The sequence below is a fragment of the Alosa sapidissima genome, chromosome 16 (genome assembly GCF_018492685.1).
Source record: "Alosa sapidissima isolate fAloSap1 chromosome 16, fAloSap1.pri, whole genome shotgun sequence".
Lineage (NCBI taxonomy): Eukaryota > Metazoa > Chordata > Actinopteri > Clupeiformes > Clupeidae > Alosa > Alosa sapidissima.
In genome coordinates this window covers 16,853,353-16,875,619 of record NC_055972.1, presented here as the reverse complement: position 1 = coordinate 16,875,619, position 22,267 = coordinate 16,853,353, and the positions used below count along the sequence as shown (strand labels likewise).

The 22,267-nt window shown below is 41.3% G+C and overlaps 1 protein-coding gene across 1 annotated transcript; it reads left to right on the top strand.

Annotated features, from left to right (window-relative positions):
- The first annotated feature begins 615 nt into the window (after positions 1-615).
- On the top strand, positions 616-20,677 carry LOC121685637 ((Lyso)-N-acylphosphatidylethanolamine lipase-like). Its single transcript, XM_042066255.1, has 10 exons — positions 616-750; positions 1,095-1,130; positions 10,574-10,650; positions 11,898-11,981; positions 12,268-12,556; positions 17,044-17,162; positions 17,882-17,990; positions 18,352-18,538; positions 20,163-20,349; positions 20,558-20,677. Exons 2-9 carry the CDS (start codon positions 1,108-1,110, stop codon positions 20,250-20,252), a joined length of 978 nt encoding a protein of 325 aa, XP_041922189.1. The 5' UTR covers positions 616-750; positions 1,095-1,107; the 3' UTR covers positions 20,253-20,349; positions 20,558-20,677.
- Positions 20,678-22,267: the final 1,590 nt, after the last annotated feature.

Genomic DNA, 22,267 nt, shown 5'->3' with positions numbered 1-22,267 from the left:
AACGCCAGGGTCGCGTCCCAGCCAGGCTCATGGACTGATGTAGGGTAAGACTTGAGTCAAGGGGACATGGACTAAGTCTCGGGGGGGCTGTGTAATGATCTGAGCCTAGCTGTTGATGACTGTGCTCCCATAATGCTGTGCAGTGTATGTGTGTGTGTGTGTAATGTTGATGTTGGTTTTAATGGAGTATTTGCGTTTACCTTGTCATGTATGTGTTAGCTGGTATAGTCTTTCTTTATGTTGTACCTCATGTGTTTACCCCGTGTATTGTATGTGACTACCCTGTTTGTGTATCGTGCTTGTTTAATTTACCTCCTTTGTTTTGCCTGTGTAATGACGTTCGTGTGTTTTGGTGCGTAACCAATAAAACCATTCTAAGACAAACTGTGCAGTTTGTTACAATATAATATATAATTATAATATATAAAAATATGTATTTCCAGACAACACAGTGAATGCTGCAGTGCCAGGTCCCTATGTTGACATACGTTTAAAGTCTGGCATACCACACCCGCTGGGGCACTTTAATGGATTAAATGGAGACTTTAATGGACTTAAATGGAGACTTTAACCCTGCCCTGTGCACGCCCCTGCGTTGCTGCCTAACAGGTAAAGCAGGTTTAAATGGCTACCGTAGCCTACCTACACCCTACATTTAAAACTGCCGTCATGGAATCTTATAGGCCTTTAGGGAAATGTTGAAATAGCTTCATTGTTGCTTGGCGTAGTATTATGTTATACCACATTTCTATTGAACGCTAGCCTGGTAAACCAGACCCTGGAATCTTTCAGATTAAGGGTCTGGCCACGAGTAATGTAAATGGCCCAATTCGAGGGGCGGCACCAAGCATGCATTTGAAACTCTCACTGCACGCAGTCACAACAATTCATTGTCACACACGTCACACACGACCAATCACAACAATTCATCAGTGTCAGTCATCAGTGTAGCTCGCCTTTGTCCCGCCTACACCGATTTGATTGGTCCCTCTCGCTCGAGAGATAGAAGAAATTTGGATCATTGCTCGTGGCCAGAGTATCTTGCGGGCACAATTCAAATTGTGCTCTCGCGAGAACTCTGGATTTCCAGGGTAATTGAACGCTGCTATGCAAGACGAGACCGAATTTGAGTAAGTAGGCTAGTTTATCAAAACTGTGACCTAATACAAATTTTGAAATTGTTCAGCCGATACACGTCTAGGTTGTGTAGATAGGTGTGTGTGTGACTGGTGGATTCATTTGATGTTATGCTTGTGTCTCTCAAGTCATTACAGTAGCCTACTCCTGCATATGAAAAACTTTGAAGGTGAGGCACGACTCAGGTAGCCTACTCTCAGTGCTTCTAGGACTTTTGTCTTTCTTTTGTTTTTGCCGAAGAATTGCTAGGCTACCCTCATGTAAATCCAGTATAGTGTAGCACCGAGGCAAGGCTATTTGCCCCCGTGTTGGACTTTCCCGTGTCTTCTGTTTTTTCCGGTGTGTGCGCGCGCGTGTGTGTGTGTGTGTGTGTGTGTGCGCGCGCGAGAGAGAGAGTGTTTGTGTCTCCCTCTACCTCCTGTGTTATAGAATGTGTCAAAATGTGTTCTGATGTGTTTTGATTGGAGGGAGGTGTCCGGGGGGGAATATTTAGGGGTTCAGAATCAGATAGGTTAGCGATTGATAAGGGGAGGGAATAGAATAGGGGGTTCTAAGACGTCTAGTATGTTTAGTCAGAGTAGAAGTGGATTACTTGCGAGTGGGTTGTGTTGCGTTGTGTTGTTGGCCGATGAGTGTGAATGACGAGTGATTGAGACCGTGATTTATTAGTGATCAGTTTGTTTTTTCGTAGTGGACACCTCCTGCTGCCCGTGCCTTAGCCTGTACATCCTTTAGAAAATAAATTACCGGAGTTTTGGAACGATATCTCAACCTCCGCGTCTCCTAACTCCTCATCGGCGTTAAAATAGTTTGACTTGGCTGCTGTTATGCACGTTTCAGCTGCTGCTGACTGACTTTAAAAAGGCCAACTTCTGTGTCGTCCCACTAAAGAGTGATTCAGGGAAGTCGGATAGGTCTACAAGTGACAATGACCTAACACTGAAACCAGTGTTTCTATTACTTGCTTTCTTTTATTGCTATAGGTTAGTCCACAGAGCAGGATGGCACTATTTTATGAATGTGTGGACGAGGAAGGGTTATCACATTTTGTTAATCACTCTCTCTGTATTTTTGTCAATGATTCTGTTTGTAAAGAGATAAATAAGCTATTCTTTAATTTCATCTGGAAGAACAGAATGGCTAAGGGACCGTTCGTTATTTATAAACGGGGTCACCGGAGGAAAATAGGGGAGGGTCATGTCGTTTTATTCTTTGTTGAGGGGAGGGTCACCTAACTTTTTTTTGTCTAGGAGGGGGGGTCACCCATCTTTTGTATTAATGAAAACGGCAAAAAATGAAAGTGGCTTGTTTGATTGTTGATTTCTGTCGCCATATAACGTTATCTTTCGTTCCATAGCTCTGTCAACATTGAACAATGAAAATACGGAAAATGTCAACATCCGTCCCCATTAACGTTGGAAGGGTTGGAGCAACAAAGTAGCCTACTTTATTCACGCCTAACAGCCTATATCCATTTGGTCAACTTTATCCAGCCCTAAAAAAGCTAAATTTAACTTTGGTTTGCTTGTAGTTTACCGTGTAGCCTAGCCTAGCTTTAAACAATGTGCATGCTTATAAAGCATACGTGCTTCATTCATCCACACATCCAGCTCCTAACGTTTTGACAAGCATTTCTACCAATTGACCTTGTTCCTGCCCATCTCTAGCTTTGCTGTCTCCATCCTTTCTGTTTTTGTTGTTTGCAAAAAAATATATAGTAGGCCCTATTTATTGGTAACCAGCAACAAGTGCAATTTGTTAATCGCTGTCATTCTCTCTCCTGCCAACAAAAATGTGTTACGTTCCAAGTAGCAGTGCGTAATTCTGCTTCATAAAGTTTAACAAATACATTGGTCATATAAATAGCCAGTTTATGGTCTACAGTGTAGAGTTGGTAATTTATGGTAGACCAACTTGGAGTGAATATACAGGGGGATTTCTTTGGCTCTTAGCCTGGCAGGTGCGCACGTAGACATAGCCTATGGCGGAACACTGCAAGCGCCTATGAATCGTGCTCTCACGACAACCACGTCGTTAACTTAAATAGGCCTGTAGGTTAACATCACTCTGAGTTCGCATTCAAGCAAGCAAAACGATGATTTGAATAAATCTGTTTCTCTGGAAGGGCAAGGGGTAACAACAGGACAACACAGAGACAGGACAGAATGCAGGACTAATGTTATGAGAGTATTACAGTAATATGGGATATTCTACGGGAAAATATTAAAACGGCAAGACAGCGGGGAAAAGTTAAAATGATAGGCCTAAACCCAGAAAAAGTTGGCATGTTAGGTATTTTTCGGTCTCTGTGATTATTTGTGAAATTGTGCAAACGGCCTTTTCAAGTCAATTGAGAAGGAAGGAGTGTAGCAAGCTCCCAAATTGACGCTCGTCTGAGAAATTGAGTTTTGGATAATGTTCAGCTTCGGCAACTTTACAATGACTGAGGAAGCCTAGAGATGAGTCCATAGCAACAAGTTCATGTGTTGAATTTGTTATTACCCAGTGTGCTTTGTTGAATGGTCTCAATGTTTTATTGTTTTATTTCATGTGAATACTTAGAGGAGTAACTTATTTCAAGTAGGCTAATGCAGTTGCAGGAAGTGTGCATTTAGTTTCCATGCTTATTGTGTTTCCACAACAATGTTAGTGAGTAAATCTACTGAAATGGCCACCATCTTGGTGAAGTGTGATGTGTAAGATCAGAAAGCAGAGGGTGAGTTTAGAACGACAGCTTTAATCGATGTATTTTCATAGCGCTTTATAGCGTGGGTGGAATGTATCGTCAATTGGCCGGGGAGGGTCATGTCTATTTTGAAAAGGATGCTGGAGGGTCGTTGATCATTTTCTTGCAGGCAGGGGAGGGTCATGCAATTTTTGATTGAAGCGCTCAAAATCCCTCCGGGGACCCCGTTTATAAATAACGAACGGTCCCTAAACTCAAAAAAGGGATTATCACTAATTGTAAAGGATAGGGTGGACTTGAGGCAGTGGACTTTATTGATCTGAATTATACCTTTAAAGTGAACTGGATTAAGAGACTTTTGTGTAATCCTCTCACTATTTGGAACTATATTCTGCATAATGTCGCATGGTTGGTGGTACACATTTCCTGCTGCAATGTGATTACTCGATACCCAAACTTCCAATTAAGTTGTCCAAATTTCACCAACATGCACTGCTATCTTGGAAAATTTGCTACCTGCACAATTTCTCCCCACACTGTGCCTTTCTCAAGATCATCAGCAAGAACAAATCTTTCTTCAGAACTGGTATGAAAAGGGTATCAATTGTGTTGTGGACTTGTTAGATGGCAAAGGGGATGTGTTGTCTTATGAACAATTTATGGCTCGACATTGTTTCCCTCTACCTTTCAAACAATTTAAGTTGGTAAGGCTATCCCTTCTGGGTTGTTACAGTTTCTTAAAATTCATCTTTGTTATAATGCAATTAATATTGCACTCCCTACAGTTTCACTAAATGGTGTTCCAATTACAGACAAGAAGTGCAGTAACAAACATATTTGAGTTATGCTTTAGGAAAGAAATAAAATCTCTCCTAGAGGGAAGTTCTTCTGGGGTGTGATTATTGGGCCCATTAACTGGCATAAATCCTGGTTAACTCCTTTTAAGTACTGCATAAGTTAAAGAAGTGCACTTTAAAATCTTGCACATAATTTATCCAGTACATTTTCTTATTTCTAAATATTGTGATACTGTAGATGTATGTACATTTTGTAAAGGTCATAGCGAAACTTTGACACATTTGTTTTACAGTCCAATAACTAAGTTATGGGCAGGCATTGTGAGCCACTTGTTTTCTGGAAAATACCCTGATCTTCAACTTTCTTTGAAAGATGTCTTAGTGTCTTCCTTATTTTCATAGTACACAATCTTAGAATTCATTTGTAATCTTGTTATTTTGAGGTTTCACATACACAAGCAAAAAATTGCATTAGCCACCCCAAATGTACAGCAATTTTGTGCTGAATTTTAGTCTTTTCTTGACATTTTAAAAGATTGGATAATAAAAAAGCTATAACATTGCTTAAACATTACAATAAAGTGCTTGTTAATTTCCCCTATAGATAATTGATTTTTCCTTTCCTTCTTTTCATTTTTTTCCCTTTTTCCTCTGTTTTGTGCACCTTGTAACTTTATTTTGTATAGTTGTGACGTACTGTTTCACATTTGTCTTATCTTCATTTGTATATTTGCATTTTTTCTTTAATAAAACATTTGAAAACTTTTGCCAACAGTATTAAACCAACCAACAATATGCAATATTAAAAAGAGCTCTTTTATCTAATTGAGTGTATCACAATGTCTTCTAGTGCTCGTGGACTGATGGCCCTACTGGTAGGCACTTATTACCCTAGCTTTTATTTGGGGGCTGGCCTTTATTTGTCTGAATCGACCATGCCCCCGGCTATTACCGAGGCCCGGCTAAATAGAATGCGGGTAAGTGCAGGAAATAATTTGGACTAGCCTACTTAGTTATTGTATTTCTGTAAATCAAACATCCTTTTGTGTCATCAAAGGTAGGCTACCGTTATTCAGACACAGAAACTGTTAACTGTATGGCTGGAATGATATTTGATGTGATGGTTGATAGATACTTTATTGATCCCCAAGGGGAAATTCAAGGTCTCAGTAGCATACAGACATCACACACAACAAGCACTTACAGCAGAAATGGTAAGTATAAGTATAAACATATAACCAAACTCCACTGTACAATAGAGACAGTAGAAGATAAGAAAAACTAATATACTATATAAATTAAATAAAATCAATGATCAAGCATGAGATGCTTGCAGTGACAGGGCCGGGACTGGCCTGTAGTTCTGTGTGCATGGTGAGGTGTTCAAGAGAGTGAGTGTCATGGTGAAGGTCCAAAAAGTAGTCCAACAGTAGTCCAAAAGTGCAACAGTGCAAGAATAAGGTCTAGAGACCAGCATAAATAATGTGGACAAATAAGAGAGTAAAGTATAATGTAGACAAGGTAATATAAAAAACTATGTCAGTGCAAGAATAGGTTGAGGTAATTCAGTATTGTAGCAGAAGCAAATTGGTCATGTGTGCTAATATAGCATAAAAAACAGTGTAGCAGTAAAACAGTAGTAAAAACATTAGGCTGTGGACAGTAGTACAACAGTAGTAAAGCAGTAGTGGGCAGTCAGTACTCAAACATGGAGAGGGTGGAGAGGCAGACAGACTATGCAGAGAAGTCTATCTCTCCTCTTCCCTTTAGTGAAGCATTGAACAGTTCAATGGCCCTGGGGACAAATTACTTCCTCAGCCTTTCACTTGTGCATGGCAGTGAGCAAAGTCTCCAGCTGATCAAGCTCTTTTGCTTTTTAATATTGCTGTAGAGTGGATGACATTCATTGTCCAAGATGTTGATCAGTTTGTTCAGGGTCCTTTTGTCAGATATTGAAGTGATTCACTCCAGTTCAGCTCCTACTACAGAGCCAGCTTTCCTTACCAGCCTGTCAAGTCGCCCAGCATCCTTCTTCTTTGTGCTTCCTCCTGTGTTGCCCCCTGCAGGTAACCCCCAGAACCTAGTCAACGTCAGCCGTTTCTCAGACGTAACCCCAGGCCTAGGCAGTTAAGACCCACGATACCCCCTTGAGGTTATTGTAGATAGCAGGGACCTACTGTCGAGCGAAGTCGCACGTCTTCCCTCTGCGGCGCGGATAACCTATTACTCCTATTTTAAATATCCCCCTTGGAAGTTGATCAGGCTTCCGTGGTGGATTTATTGAGATGTTTATGAAATAAGGAGCGACTACGCCTAGGTCTCGAACAGTTGGCTAACGTGCGAAGATGTTTGACCCTAGAATTTATCTAGAGACACAGGTTATAGGCTACTTCTTGCTCAGGTTTTATAAGGATGGAGATTTTGTTACCGTCCAGCAGTACTCAAGTCCAACTAACCCAAGTCTTAGACAGAGCAGATGAATAACCACAGAAGAAACGAGTTATCTTACCCTCCTGCTGGAATTCGTAGAAAAACCAAGAAAAGACACAAATATTGCTTGAAGAATTGGATGCCAAGGTTAAATGAGTTCTTTACTTTTCAGCACTTTGGGGATGTTAACAAAATGTGGCGTAATATCCACTTGCAGGTTACAATGTTGTAGAAAATATAAAAAGAGTAAATCCACAAAATAGGAAAATAGTAAATCCACACATGGAGAAGAGATTACAATAAAAATGGTAAATCCACAAATGGAGAAAAAGAGAATAAGGAAAAAGGTAAGTCCTCAAAAAAGGGGAAAAAGTCAGCTGATTGTCTTCTGCAGTCACTCTCTGTCGGAGTAGCAGGTGTGATATCTGCAACAGGTTCCACGGAGTTTCGGTCCGCGACTCAGCCTGGCACGACGTCCAACACTTTGCTTCTCAACGAATTTCGGAGGACGAATTCTAACAACCGCACGCGACATCATAAAGCAAAAACCCAACGAGTTGAAGGAAGGAAAAAAGAAGAAGCAGCCCCGATCATTTGGTTCGACCCCTATTTATACTAGGTGGACTTAACCTCCCCCACACATTCCTGAGACAAATCAATCCTATTTTCCCACGACAGTTTAGAACCTTCTAGAAGTTCCCACGATGGCTGGGAATATTCTCACGTTAGCTGGGAAAATTCTCACGATAGCTAATACATTCTAGAAGTCACTGATCTTAACCAACAATTTAAGATGACATGCATTAACATACTTCTCCGGGTTACATTTCGGAGATGATACATTACATTCAGGTTTACAGATAGTTTCCAGAGGTTACACAAACAGTTTACATTCAATGGCAATTATAACCATGTGACACATTACATTTAGCAACATACACTTTTACAGTCATCAAGAGAGATCGGTTACATTCTTACAGGTTACAAACACTTATGGCATTAACTCTTCACACAATGCAATCTGAATACATTCATTCACATACAACAGTTTAAGGCACTTTACCCATTTCACAGTTTGAGACATACAATTCTTTACATGCATAATTCCCTAGACTTTACAAGGTCAGGCTACTAAAATACTTGTAATGATACATTTCATTCATCGCACTTTACTATTTATTATGAGGTCATTGTTTGCAGTTATGGTTCATTTTCCATTCTTTTATTCACATTCAATAATCATCAACTATTTCTGAGGTCAGGATGATCTGGTTTAGTAATCCTGCACATTGTTCAACATCTGCTTCAATACATTCATTCACTTCCACGCTTTCAGGTGAACTTAATTCAAGAGTAGGTTGCAAGGTCATTGGTTTAACATTACGATTCAATTCCTGGTCAGTTTCTTTCCTAATTTGTCTAATCATATTTTCTAGATCAGAGAGATTACCTTGATAGCTAGCGCTGAATCTAGCCTTTCTGCGTTTTCGCCTTGTAAGACGTATTGATTTGGTGCTATCGCTCTGGGGTCCATACGGTTGGTGTTCTGGCAACACGTCACTCCCCAGCATACCACTGCATAAAAGAGGACGCTGGTAACAACAGACTGGTAGAACATCCTGAGGAGCTTGCTGCACACATTGAAGGACCGCAGCCTCCTCAGGAAGTACAGCCTGCTCTGCTCTTTCTTGTAGAGTGTGTCAGTGTTGGCTCACCAGTCCAGTTTATTGTCCAGGTGGAGACCCAGATACTTGTAGGTGCTTACCACCTCCACATTGACCCCATCAATGGAGACTGGTAGCAGAGCGGGTATTAGACCTGCGGAAATCCACCACCATCTCTTTGTCTTTGAAGTGTTGAGATGAAGGTCATTGAGTTTGCACCACTGCACAAAGTCCTCCACCAGGTTCCTGTACTCCTCCTCTTGCTCGTCCCTGATACACCCCACAATTGCAGTATCGTCAGAAAACTTCTGCATGTGGCATGACTCGGTGTTGTAGCAAAAGTCAGATGTGTACAGGGTGAACAGGACTGGAGAGAGCACAGTTCCCTGTGGCGCTCCGGTGCTGCTGATCACAGTGTCACAGTGTCAGAGACAGTTCTTCAGTCTGACGAACTGTGATCGCTCGGTCAGGTAATCTGTAATCCAGGTTACCAGGTGACCCATCTGCAAGAGCTTGTCTCCCAGTCTGAGGGGTTGGATGGTGTTAAAAACACTTGAGAAATCAAAGAACATGATTCTTACAGCACTTTTCCCCTTGTCTAGGTGAGAATGTGTCCTGTGTAGAAGATAAGTGATGGCATCGTCCACGCCCACTTTCTCCTGGTATGCAAACTGTAATGGGTCTAGTGCATGGCGTACCTGGGGTCTGAGCACACCTAAGACCAGTCGCTCCATTGTCTTCATCACGTGATGTTAGAGCGACAGGCCTGCATGATGACCACCTCCTTGATGTCCCTGTCAAGGCTGTCAGAGTCTTGGACACCTCAACAGGCACAGGCAAGGATGCATCAGGCGGGGGCAGGGCGTGGGGTGATGGGGGCTCAGATCATTGGATGTCCCCGGGATGCAGAGCTGGAGAGACTGGGAGACTGGGAGGTGGGGGTAGGGCGGGCACGCAAACAAGAGCAGTACCTGGAGCTGGTGCAGGGCAATCGAACCTGTTGTAAAAGTGGTTCAGCTGGTTCGCCCTGTCCAGGTGTCCTTCCACAGAGCTGCTGCTCTTCTTAAGGCCAGTGATGGACTTCATACAGTCCCACACCTCTTTCATGTTGTTTTCTTGCAACTTCTGTTCCATCTTCCTTCTGTAGTCCTCCTTAGCCTCTTTCAACTTATTCTTGAGTTCCCCCTGTACTCGCCTCAGCTCTGCCATGTCCCCCTCTTTAAATGCCATCTTTTTCCTATTGAGAAGGGTCTTGACATTACTGGTTATCCAAGGCTTGTTATTTGGATAGCAGCGTACAGTCCTTGTGGGAACAACAATGTCCATACAGAACTTCAGATAGTCAGTAGTGCAATGTGTGACCTCCTCTAAGTCCTCTCCATTCAGTAGCACACTCCAGTCAGTGGACTCAAAGCAGTCTCTCAGAGCCTCATCCGCTTCTGGTGTCCACTTCCTGAAGGTGCGCGTGGCAACTGGTAGCCTCTGAACTTTTGGCTTGTACATTGGCTGAAGATGAATGTTATGGTCCGACTTCCCCAGTGGGAGAAGGGGGGTGGCACTGTAAGCATCCCTCACGTTTGCATACATGAGGTCTATTGTCCTGTTTTTCCTAGTTGGGCAGTCAACAAACTGGTGTGGTCTTTTAATGGTGGTTAACCTTTGCCAGCCTGTGATGATTAGTTATACACTGAGAATGAAGTTTGTTGTGCATGTTAGAATGAAAGATATTTGCTGACATATGTGACATTGGAGTGCTGGTTATGCTGACATAACCAGCACTCCAAACCCCTTTTGTGTTTGCTATCAATGGTCAACACTACTGCACCATAGGTCTCATCCTGTTCACTGTTTTTTTTAAGGGATGCCAACGAGAACTGGGCCTGGAGGCCAACGTCCATGGCCCTTCTGGAGACTGCTGAGTCCAGAATCCTTGCCCGTGAGGTTCTCTCTTTTGCGGCCACTTCCATAGCTCAGTGTCTTGTGAGAGATTAATTTCAGCACAATGCTGTCTCACAGCCAAGAAATATGTGGGAGACATAACACAAAGTTTCTCTAAAACCTCTTGGCTATGTCTCATCACTGCTGTTAAAAAGAAGTGCCATTTGTCTGTGTAGCAGCAGGGTAGCTGCTGTGTAGCAAGCAACTCAAAAAACTGACTGAGTGATATGTAGAATTAAATGATGACTTGGTACCTCTGTGGTTCCAACTTAAAGGAGAATTCCGGTGTGATATTGACCTAAAGTGTATTGAAACATGATACCGAGTGTGAACGTATGTCTCATAGCCCATCTCGACTTGTCCCCTGCACTCCAAAATCTGGCGCTAGTTAGCCGATGCTACCAACAACTTTTTCAGTAGTGGTGCTTCGGCATCGGGCTAGCCATGCAAATAAATCACTGTTTTACACCCATTTACGAGGCTCAATGTATCTCCACACTTCATTGGTAGACTTCCTAGGGCCCTGACATTTAAAACGAGACATTGAGAACTTTGAAAAAGCACTGGTAGTTTACTTACAAGACGATTTATACAGACAGTATCTTCACGAAGTTTAACGTTTGCAGCCATCTTGAATTTAGTCACGATAAGTCGAGCAACGAGTAAGAATGAACAGGTATGATAAGGGATCAGATTCCAAAAATAATTCAGTGGAAATGCATGGATTCCAGTTTCTTCCAGTAGCAGCAACTGGAATCCATGCATTTCCACTGAATTATTTTTGGAATCTGATCCCTTATCATAGGTGTTCATTCTTACTCGTTGCTCGACTTATCGTGACTAAATTCAAGATGGCTGCAAACACTAAACTTCGTGAAGATACTGTCTGTATAAATCGTCTTGTAAGTAAACTACCAGTGCTTTTTCAAAGTTCTCAATGTCTCGTTTTAAATGTCAGGGCCCTCGGAAGTTACCAATGAAGTGTGGAGATACATTGAGCCTCGTAAATGGGTGTAAAACAGTGATTTATTTGCATGGCTAGCCCGATGCCGAAGCACCACTATTGAAAAAGATGTTGGTAGCATCGGCTAACTAGCGCCAGATTTTGGAGTGCAGGGGACAAGCCGAGATGGGCTATGAGACATACGTTCACACTCGGTATCATGTTTCGATACACTTTAGGTCAATATCACACCGGAATTCTCCTTTAAATGATGTAATAATGTTCATTTTCCTGTTGTTAAGGCTTGCATAATGCCTCTGCTTCCCGCTTTGTGACCCTCCCTGACAACAACCAAATAAGGACCCTCACTATCACCGCCCATCAAGGTGAGCAAGGTGAGCCAATTCTCTCTCTCTCTCTGATTCTTATCTGACCTCATTTGTTTCTTTGATCTCCTTGACTGTCCCATTTTGTGGAGGGTAATGACGAATCCCATCTACTAAAACCCAGCCACAAAAAATGTGTTGTTGTCTCAATAGCATAATATTCTTAATTGCTGGCCTTTCCTTAACCTGTTGTCTGGTATATAATCTAACATCACTTGTGATCCTCTTTCTCACACACTCTTTCTCTCTCTCTCTCACTCTCTCGCTCTCTCGCTTTCTCTTCCAGCCTCCAAAATCCCTCTGGTGATGGTGCATGGCTTCGGTGGTGGTATGGGCCTGTGGATCCTTAACCTGGACCCGTTGAGCTGCTCGCGGACTGTCCACGCTTTCGACCTGCTGGGATTTGGCCGCAGCTCGCGCCCAGACTTCCCCAGGGATGCCGAGCAGGCTGAGGACCAATGGGTGACCTCCATTGAGCAGTGGAGGCAGGCGATGGGCGTGGAACTCATGATCCTGCTCGGGCACAGTCTGGGGGGCTACCTGGTCACCTCATACGCCATACGCTACCCCGACAGGTGAGGGTCAAACACAAAGCCTTAATCACATGAAGGCTTTCTTAACAGTCTAGGAGGATACGTTGAAATATCTAACACCATATATAGTCTATTAGCCAAGGCCCCAAATTTGGGCCATCGGTATCATCTGGGCGGACAAAGTCTCATAGTGATTTCTGGCAAGGTATTCGCCCCTAGTACTACAAAAATCACGATAGCAGTGCAGGGGTGGTAGCGAAATCACTTTTTTTAGCTCATGAAGTTACTAACCCCCTAAGATAAATTCAGTTTTTGAAATCTGGTGTATATGTGGTTTAAGTTCATGGTAGGGATATTGTAGAATGGAGCCAATAGAATGGACAAATAGAATACCCTATTAGTCCAGGGCCAAATGGCAGGGCTCTACAGTGCGCCCATTTCACTCGCACATGCGAGTAAAAATGATGCCGTGCGAGTGCAAAAAAATATTTAGGCGCACTGGTGCGAATGACTTCTAACCATGTCAATGTTTGTCTACAAAATACACCGCAACATCGAGAAACATTACTGGTGCAAACCATAGAATCACGTCGCGAATTCAGCATAAAAACTACACCTCCCATCAACGTTAGCAGTTACGCGTTGTGACTCGCTAGTAGTCGCATCTATCAAATCCAAGAGCGCGCAGAAAAAGCGGAAAGTTAGACTAGCCAGCCAAGATGCAAAGATTGAAGAAATTAGTTCTTCTATCCACCGAATTCATTGGATATAGGAGGAACAGGATGAGATTCTGAGAATGCAGTGAGAGAAGGAAAGGTAACCTAACATGCCTTTTAGCCCAGTTGACGTATTGGCTACAATATGCAAAATATAGCTGTAGCGAACCGGCACAAAAGTAGCCTCCCGTAATACTCCCATTTTATTCAAAGGTAGAACGCTACAACTCCAGGCTTCCACACATGCTTGTTTGTTTACACCGAATACAAGCTGAAGTGCAAAACGAACGTTTGCCTACTTTCCCCATCAATGCAGATATTTCAAATAAAAACTAAAAGTATAAAACATATATCCTTGATTAGCCTATGTTGGGTTTTGTGGAAGAGAAAATGTACTGTTTTAGTAGTAGTATTAGGCAGTATGCAGTCAGATAGGTCACCATGGGCATATTTGATTTAGCTAGATGGATTCACAAATAAATAAATTAGCCTACATTTGGCAGGATACTTGATATACAGGCTAAATGCAAATATGGTATTATATTATTTTACATTAACAAAATGTAGGATAATAGAACAGACTGAAAATAAAGTAGGCACTGATCTTTAAAATCCTGTTTCCTGTAGCCTAAATGTTGTCAGTCATTCTTAATATTCGCAATTGGTGCACTGGCATGTTTTAACTGTTAGCTGCAGTATAATGTTAGATTATGTGTAAATTAAGTACAGAACTGACTGTGCGCCCAAATTTTTGTCTGTGCTCCTAAATTTTTTATCTTGGGCGCACAAGTGCTCCTGAAAAAAAATGTTAGTGTAGAGCCCTGAATGGCCTATTTATGTACAGGAAACAAAGCCCCCAAAAGGCCTTATATAAATTTTTGAAATACCTCCACCCAAGGTAGAACAAAACACAACCATATTTTTTATATCTTTGATATGTTTAGTTTATGAAATGTATTGTTGTATAAAATTATTTTACTGCACAACTAGTTTTTTTGGATGGTATTTGGAATCCATTTGAATTAAAAGTGTAGGCCTAATATGTAACGTTGGAAAAAAGAGATCTTAACTTTTTCTTCTTTAAGATGCCCCTGTCTTTTTTGTGAGGGTGTTAGCAGTCAACTTCACTGATGACAGACTGAACTAATACTGAACTAATACCAGAGCCTTACAGATATCTCTCTCCAGGGCTCTGGTGACAATGCATAAAATAATAACTTGTATCATTTGTAATTCCATAGAATAGCCCAGTGCGCACATTAAATAATTTTTTAGCTTAATTTACCTTCAATTAACAGTTTTGGAGTCATTGGAATGGTTATATGACTTTTTTTTCGGGTTGAATGGTGGCCGTCTCGCTTCCCCCCTTGCACTTTGGGCCGACCTCAGTGTCAGGAAGTATAACAAGTGTAACAAATTGCTTTACTGCATTTAAATACACATGTACGCCAGGCACCGGCTAGAACAAGGTAGCAATGGAGTTTCTCAGACATTCGTCATGACAGAGCCAGCGAAAAAGATGCAAAAAACGAGAAAACAGTGAGGAAATTGCCAATACTTCATAGTTTCTCAATACTTCATAGTTTCTCTTTAAATGTACACATTTACCAGCATTATACTGTATTTGTCCTTATTTACACCCATAGGACCCTATTGTATTTTTAACTGCACAATGCTGGGGGCACGGGGTGTTTATTGGCAGCTAGTGACACCAGAGGGTCAACTGAATTGTCAATCAACTTGTTCCTATGAACTGATAAAAGCATCTAGTATTTGTAAATTACACAATAGTGATTATGATATGTCTTTATTTTTAAAATGACAAACATATACATGGTTATGTCATATGTTTTATTACCTTTTCAATGTCCGCCTACATTCCATGTTGAAGGGTATGTATTTGCTACATACTCATAAAAAATGGTTAATTTATCACTTCTTTTTATGGACCAACTACCTGTGGACATACAGTTCAAATTTGATGAGTTTCTATTTATTATTTCCAAAGATAAATGTGACAAAGCAAATAATGTCCTTGTTGCAGAATCCTGAATTTTCACAATTTCCGGTTTTGGGGAGGATTCAATACCATCCAAAAAACTAGCTGTGCATTTAACAAATTTTATACAACAATCCATTTCATAAACTAGACATATCAAAGATATAAAAAACATGGTTGTGTTTTGTTCTTCCTCGGGTGGAGGTATCTCAAAAACTAAGGCCATTTTTTAGCAACCTTCATTTTTGGGGGCCCCCGCCAGATACTTGGGGCCCGACGCGCTCTGCCGCCACTCTCTGGGGAGTGGCAGCCCTGACCAACAAGGATTAAGTTGTAACCTGGATTAAATTAAGGTTTATCCATTAACCCAGTTGTACCAAACTTTAAACCTAGTTTAAAGATAATCAGGTTTACATTTAAACCATCCTTTTAATCTTGGTTTAAATGTTCACATAAACCTGGATTAACTTCAATCCTGTTGCTCAACTGCTTTAAACTCAGATTTAAATTTCCGTTAGGGATTCATATTACAGTAGATGGATTGAAGAAAATCGAGAAATCATGTGCGCAATTAAACATGGCAGTGATTATCTTTAAACTAGGTTTAAAGTTTGGTGCAGGTTAAAACGCAACCCACCTGTCAATATTTTAATCACAGGTTAAGGTTTTAATCGTGGATTTGTTAACCCATGCTTAAAATGAAGTGGTGCAACATAGCTTGAATTTAATTTAAACCTAGATCTACAAATCCTTGATTAGGCCTAAACCAAGATTAATTTAAACCTTGTCCACCTGTCCACCCCACAACTTTTAACTAAACTGAGAACATTTGTAGACAGGGGTGCAAGTGCATTACCTAGGTCTGAAACTGAGCTAGGAGGCCCAGATATGGTTATTTCAGTTTTATTTTCATTTAGTTGTAGTTCCTTGCCATCCAGTTTTTCATATCATTAAGCAGTTCATCAACCATCCATAAACATTAGGAGATCAAATTTAAGACTCTTTTCCTCAGTGGTTCCTAGTTGGTGGAATAAGTTGCCTAGTGTTAGTTTTGGATCTTTCAAGAGGTGTCTAAAGACTTATCTGTTCAGTTTACACTTAATTCATTAATTCATTATTTTGTTTCATTATTACTATTTTGCATTACATTACATTTAGCAGACACTTCTTAACCAAAGTGACTTACATATACAGTTAAGAACAAAATTATTCATACCCCTGGCAAATATTGATGCAATGTTGATTTTCTCTTGACCAATATGTTTGTTCTGACTGAAAATGACATTGCCAAAAGGTTGTAAGACAATGTGGTAGAAACATGGAATAAAAAAAAAAAAATAGTTTTTATCTTTTTTTGAATTTTTTATGAAAAATGGCATGTCCAAAATTATTCATACCCTTTTTAATTAATCAATGGAAACATCTTTATTTGCATTCAGTCAGTGAGACAGTGAGGCGCTTTGGACAAAAGCGTCTGCTAAGTAAAATAACTTTAATTACAAAAACCCATTGTAAAGCAGTTCCGTTTTAGACTAGCTAGCCCCCTAATATTGGCAATGCTTTCATAAGGGAGCAGCTGGTTATCATCAAGGCTCAACATGTCAATAAGCGCCAGCCAACATGATCCCTGTGGAGGTATGCCCATATGCCCCCTCACTAGCTATCTTAATACTAAACAGATGCTCGTTGTTTTTGTCCCTAATGAAACTACCTAAACATATCTAGCAATAGGGCTTAGTTTGTAAAATGACAGAATTCCCCTTTAATGGTGTTAATTCAGTAGTGCCATGTTTAAAGTGGTGTCCCTTCCACAGAGTGGCCCACCTCATCCTGGTGGACCCGTGGGGTTTCCCCGAGCCGTGGTTCCAGCCCATCACCTCATTGTTCAGTCACTTCAATCTACTGGGTATCATCAGAGCAGCAGGACCTTTGGGTGAGTGTGTGTGTATGTGTGTGTGTATGTGTGTGTGTGTGTGTGTGTGTGTGCGTGTGTGTGTGCGTGAAATAGGGAGAAAGAGATGTTGAGCAAGAGAGGGGGAGAGCCATGGATTAATGGACTGAACAAGTGTAACCCAATCTGATCCTTAAAAAGGTGTTCTGAAGCAACCATCAACTAGCAACCATGGTTTGGAATGCCTGAATTGAAGTGTCACTATCATTTGCATTATCTGTTGCATGCTGACAGTAACACAACAATGAGCTCAGGTGTGCCTCAAAGATGCTGTAGTTTACACTTTCATTCTCACCTCTATGTTCTCTTTTTCTTTTGACTTCTATTATTATGTCCAACTTGGCATGAGGCACACTGAAATCATTGTCATTGGTTTTATTGACTCACCCACCTAGTAAATAATCAATTAGGGTGTTGTACCATATTAACGAGGTGCTTTATGTACAAAGGTGAAATACATTGTCTGTGCAGGTGGGATGTAAATCTGTCTATGTGACTTCCTCCCTTGCGCGTGAATCCCTGCTCATTTTGACCTGTGTGACATTTGCATCTCTGATTTGCACTTGTTCAAATGAAAATGACACAGTGGGAGACTAGGCAGGAACTAGACAAATGTTAGATGTATTCTGTATACTTCTACGTGTTTCTCTTGTGCTGTTTATCTTCTCATTATTTCACTGTCTTTGTATTTCTATATGTAGGACCAGGTTTGGTATCGTTTCGTCGTGGCCTAAAGCGGACATTTAAGGATCTTTTTGATGACGATACTGTTACTAATTACGTCTATCACTGTAATGCCCAGCAACCAAGGTATTTTTGTATAATTTTCTTACAGAATTTAATTGTTAAAGTTGTATACCTTCAATACTTCAGTGTGTGAAATACATGTTGCACAATTAAACTTTGATGTGTTAAAAAGTAATGACTACTTAGGGAGAATCTAGAATTGGCGTAAACAATCTCTCTCTCTCTCTCTCTCCCTCCCTCCCTCTCTCTACCACTTACTTACATGGTCACACCATCACACTCCATGCCTTTCTTCCCCATCCTTTCCCTGGGTGCTTTCTCCACCCCTCTTTCTCTCTCCCTCCCTTCCTGTTTTTCTTTCTTTCTTTTCTCTCTCTCTCTTTCTCTCTACTCTGTCCTTCATTCATATCCCTCTCTGTCCCAGTGGGGAGGTGGGCTTCAGGGCCATGAACCAGACTGTGGCCTGGGCCCAGAGACCCATGATTCAGCGTGTGCACCTGCTCCGGCCCTCGATGCCCCTCAACATGCTGTTAGGAGGACGCTCCTGGTTGCGCAACTCATACAGGGACACTGTGTACCAGATCAGGGGCCAGAGCCACACGCAGCTAATGGTGAGTGAGCGTGGGAGGGAAACAGGGTAGTACAGCAGAGCATGGCATAGCGAATTATATCGTTTATCTTGTTCACTCTGATACGTTTCCCAAATGATTAATGAATGTTTGCACAACAGTAAGTGGATTTCTCGAAACCATTCATATAAATGGCACCACAAAGTGGATTTGTCATTGTATATAAACATTTTCTATGTCATATCTCAACAGTAGAAAGTTACACATTGTATCAGTTGGAGATCAATTGGAGACCAGACAGGATCCATATTTCCTGTATACTTTTGCTATACTGCCCATGTCATTCATTGCCATACCGGAAAGAGAGACCAGACTGCTTTACTGTACAGCAGTACTTTACAGGAAAGTAAAAACATGGAGACATCCTTCTGGAGAAAATATGCAGTGTTCTTTTTTATATGTACCGTAGAAGTCTCATGATATGCACCTTTTGAGAATTGAAATTCTAATCTGAGAAATGCACCAAAGCGACTGAGCTATATGAGCAAGCACAGAAATCATTTAGAGCTAAAATAGAAATGAGGGCGATGAATTAATTGGAGCATCATGGAAAGGGTAACTGCCAAGTTCCTTCCAGTATCAAGAATAGATGTGTCTGTAAAGATGCTTGTGATGAGGGAATGTTACCACTAGTCTGTGCCTGGTTGACTTTTCCCTGCAGAATGTAGAGACTTTAAAGCTCTAGGGTAGCCTGGCTAACGTCAGACCTCATCTCATTGAGATGGGGTCTGGGAACTAGGCATTCATTTTCTCGTATTTGAAACGTGGTTTATGAATGCCCAGAGCCGTTTATTGGGCGCTACGAATGTCTATCAAATGCGTCTGTACGTAGCTCATAACGGCTTTGGTGTGTCGTCATCGTCTTGCTGCCCTCCCTCCGTTCTGTGATTGGTTCCTTCGTTGAGGTGAAAACAAAGTCCATATATCCAGGCTGCCTAGCAGCGTGAATAAAATTGCGTGCGTAAGGCAGCATGGGAAAACCCAGGCTAGCTCTAGGGTATTCTCAATCTCAATCTGTCTAATGGAGGATTTTTAGGCTGCACTTGCCACAGGATTTTTGTGAGATGAAATCATTTGTGAGATGACAGTTACGCACATACTGTACACGTGCACACACAGACATGCACGCAGACAGACAGACAGACAGTCAGACAGACAGACACATGCAGTGTTCTTTTTTTATATGTACCAGAAATGCACCAGACTGAACTGAAATAGGAGACATGGGTCAGTGTGTGTGTGTGTGTGTGTGTGTGTGTGTGTGTGTGTGTGTGTGTGTGTGTGTGTCTGGTGCATTTCTGGTACATATACTATCTGTCTATCATAATTGTTAAACTATATGCCACCAGAAATGCACCAGACTGAACTGAAATAGGAGACATGGGTCAGTGTGTGTGTGTGTGTGTGTGTGTGTGTGTGTGTGTGTGTGTGTGTCTGGTGCATTTCTGGTACATATAAAAAAAGAACACTGCATGTGTCTGTCTGTCTGTCTGTCTGTCTGTCTGACTGCGTGCATGTCTGTGTGTGCACGTGTACAGTATGTGCGTAACTGTCATCTCACAAATGATTTCATCTCACAAATCGTTCATCTCTTTCATCTCCACAGGTGATACCCAATGGCTCTCATCACTTCTATGCTGACCAGTATGATCTCTTCAATAGTGAAGTGCAAAGGATCTGTGATACTGTAGACTGAATCTGAAGTGTGTGTGCTAAGTGATTTGGTTCCTGCTCTCTGACTGGCTAATAACTGTATTTTGGGTGTGCTGGGTCCTTTCTTTGCTTTTGTAAACGTTATACTTTTTAAGATATTACATACATAACATACATTACTCAATATACAACTGTCAATCTATCAACAACTTTTAAACTATTCACATTCAACTTTTAAACAATCTACTTTTAAACTATCAACATTCATTAAACTATGTGTATCAACATCCAATAAACCTATCTGTCTATCATAATTCGTTAAACTATGTCTGTCAATATTCATTAAACTATGTGTTTATCAACATTCATTAAATTATCCGTCTATCAACAACTTTTAAACTATCTGCATTAAACTTTTAAACTGTCTACTTTTACACTATCAACTTTCATTAAACTATGCAAACACCATGTCTATTCTAGTAACACGTTAGTAACCATCTTTGCATTATCTGTTTTAACTATACATGATATTTTACATCACAAGTTTTGCATTTTCATGCACTGGTAATTCCTTGGAATTGCATTTCTAGTTATTTTTCTTACCAAAATGTCTGTGTCTAATTCAGCTTCAACCGTTTAATGTAGAAACTTTGTTCAAACTTTGTAGTGTCTTGAAAAGGACACTTGAGCAATGTATTTTTCATTTTTTAAAACGTTACTTTTTGAGATATTAACAAAAAACAAGCTTAGTTTCCCCCATAGACTTTGCATTAGCATTATGACATTGTAAAGGGCCAATTAAACTGATTTGCACCTGTATCAACTGCCAGCTGCTCAACTAGGCCCCCTCAAAGAGCCAATTAAACTGATTTGCACCTGTATCAACTGCTATCTGCTCAACTATGCCAACTCTCACTTAGCGTGTTTCCATCCAACTTATGCGAATTAGTGATGTGCATCCGTGGTAATGCGCATAAATAAAATGCGCATTAGTCAGCGTTTCCAACACCTATTGATTCTAAGTATTTTGGGACACTTTGCCAATGTTGAGTGAAATGGACGCCCTCCTCTCTGCGGTTGGAATAGCCTAAACCCTAGGCCTAATTCATTCCTTCATTTTGAAAATATTTTGTTTAATATCGATTAGAAGGAGAAGGCGGAGAATGTTTATATTGCGCAATCGGGTGTTGGCAGCTTCCCATCGCCGGAGACGCCATGCACTTGGGAACGACCAAGGTCTCGGCAGTTTTCTTGTCAAATTTGGCACTTCACTGTAGAGCTTCATTTCTATCATTTCACGCGGGCTCGGGCTTGCGCGGTAGGCTAAATGAGCGGTCAGGTGATGCGTTTCGGTTAGCTGCGAGAAAGATGCAGAAATGGATGCTTAGGAGGTGAAACAGAGGCTGGCCTCTTGTGACTGGCGTTTTAGTTGCACCGGCAAAGAAAGAAAAGTCTGAGGTGTGGAAAAGTTTTGATCATGTGCATAATGACAATAATGAGCCAGTGGTTATGTAAAATCCAAAGGATGCAACATTCTGTAGAACGACAGGGAATTCGTCGCTGATAAGGCATGTTGATCAAAGCTGTCAGTGCCCATCAGGATCACATCGTTTGTAGGCTACAGCAACAAAATCAAACCCTGCAAAGGTGAAACAAATGGTAACGGAGAAGAAGTGTGTCAGCTTTCGCTGTAAAGACATTAGTCCTTTTAATATCGTAAATGGCGAGGGGTTTGAAAAGCTGGAGCAAGAACTATTTAATGTCGGGGCTGCGTATGGGAGGGTTCCCGCAAACTTGGACTATTTTATTTCTTTGTTCCAACTTCCAAGTGGCCTAGGCTACGTTAGTCATGAATAAATGATGTCAAATGTTACTCATTCTTGACAAAAGGCAAAAGAGCTGCGTGCGTGCGGACATTTGAATCATGTCGGGCTGTAAACGGGTTCGGGCTTTTAAAAAGCTGTCAGTGTCAGGATCGGTCAGGGCTCGGGCTGATTTCTGTGGGGCTCGGGTCTTGTCGGACCAGAGAGAGGATAAGCGGAGATTTGGCAGCACCAA

Bases quoted from the DNA above. Each gene is read 5' to 3' on its own strand.
- LOC121685637 (XM_042066255.1), top strand. From the start codon at position 1,108: ATGCAAGACGAGACCGAATTTGA. The intron at 1,131-10,573 runs GTAAGTAGGCTA...GTTTTTTTTAAG, and splicing joins CAAGACGAGACCGAATTTGA to GGATGCCAACGAGAACTGGG. The intron at 11,982-12,267 runs GTGAGCAAGGTG...TTTCTCTTCCAG, and splicing joins CACTATCACCGCCCATCAAG to CCTCCAAAATCCCTCTGGTG.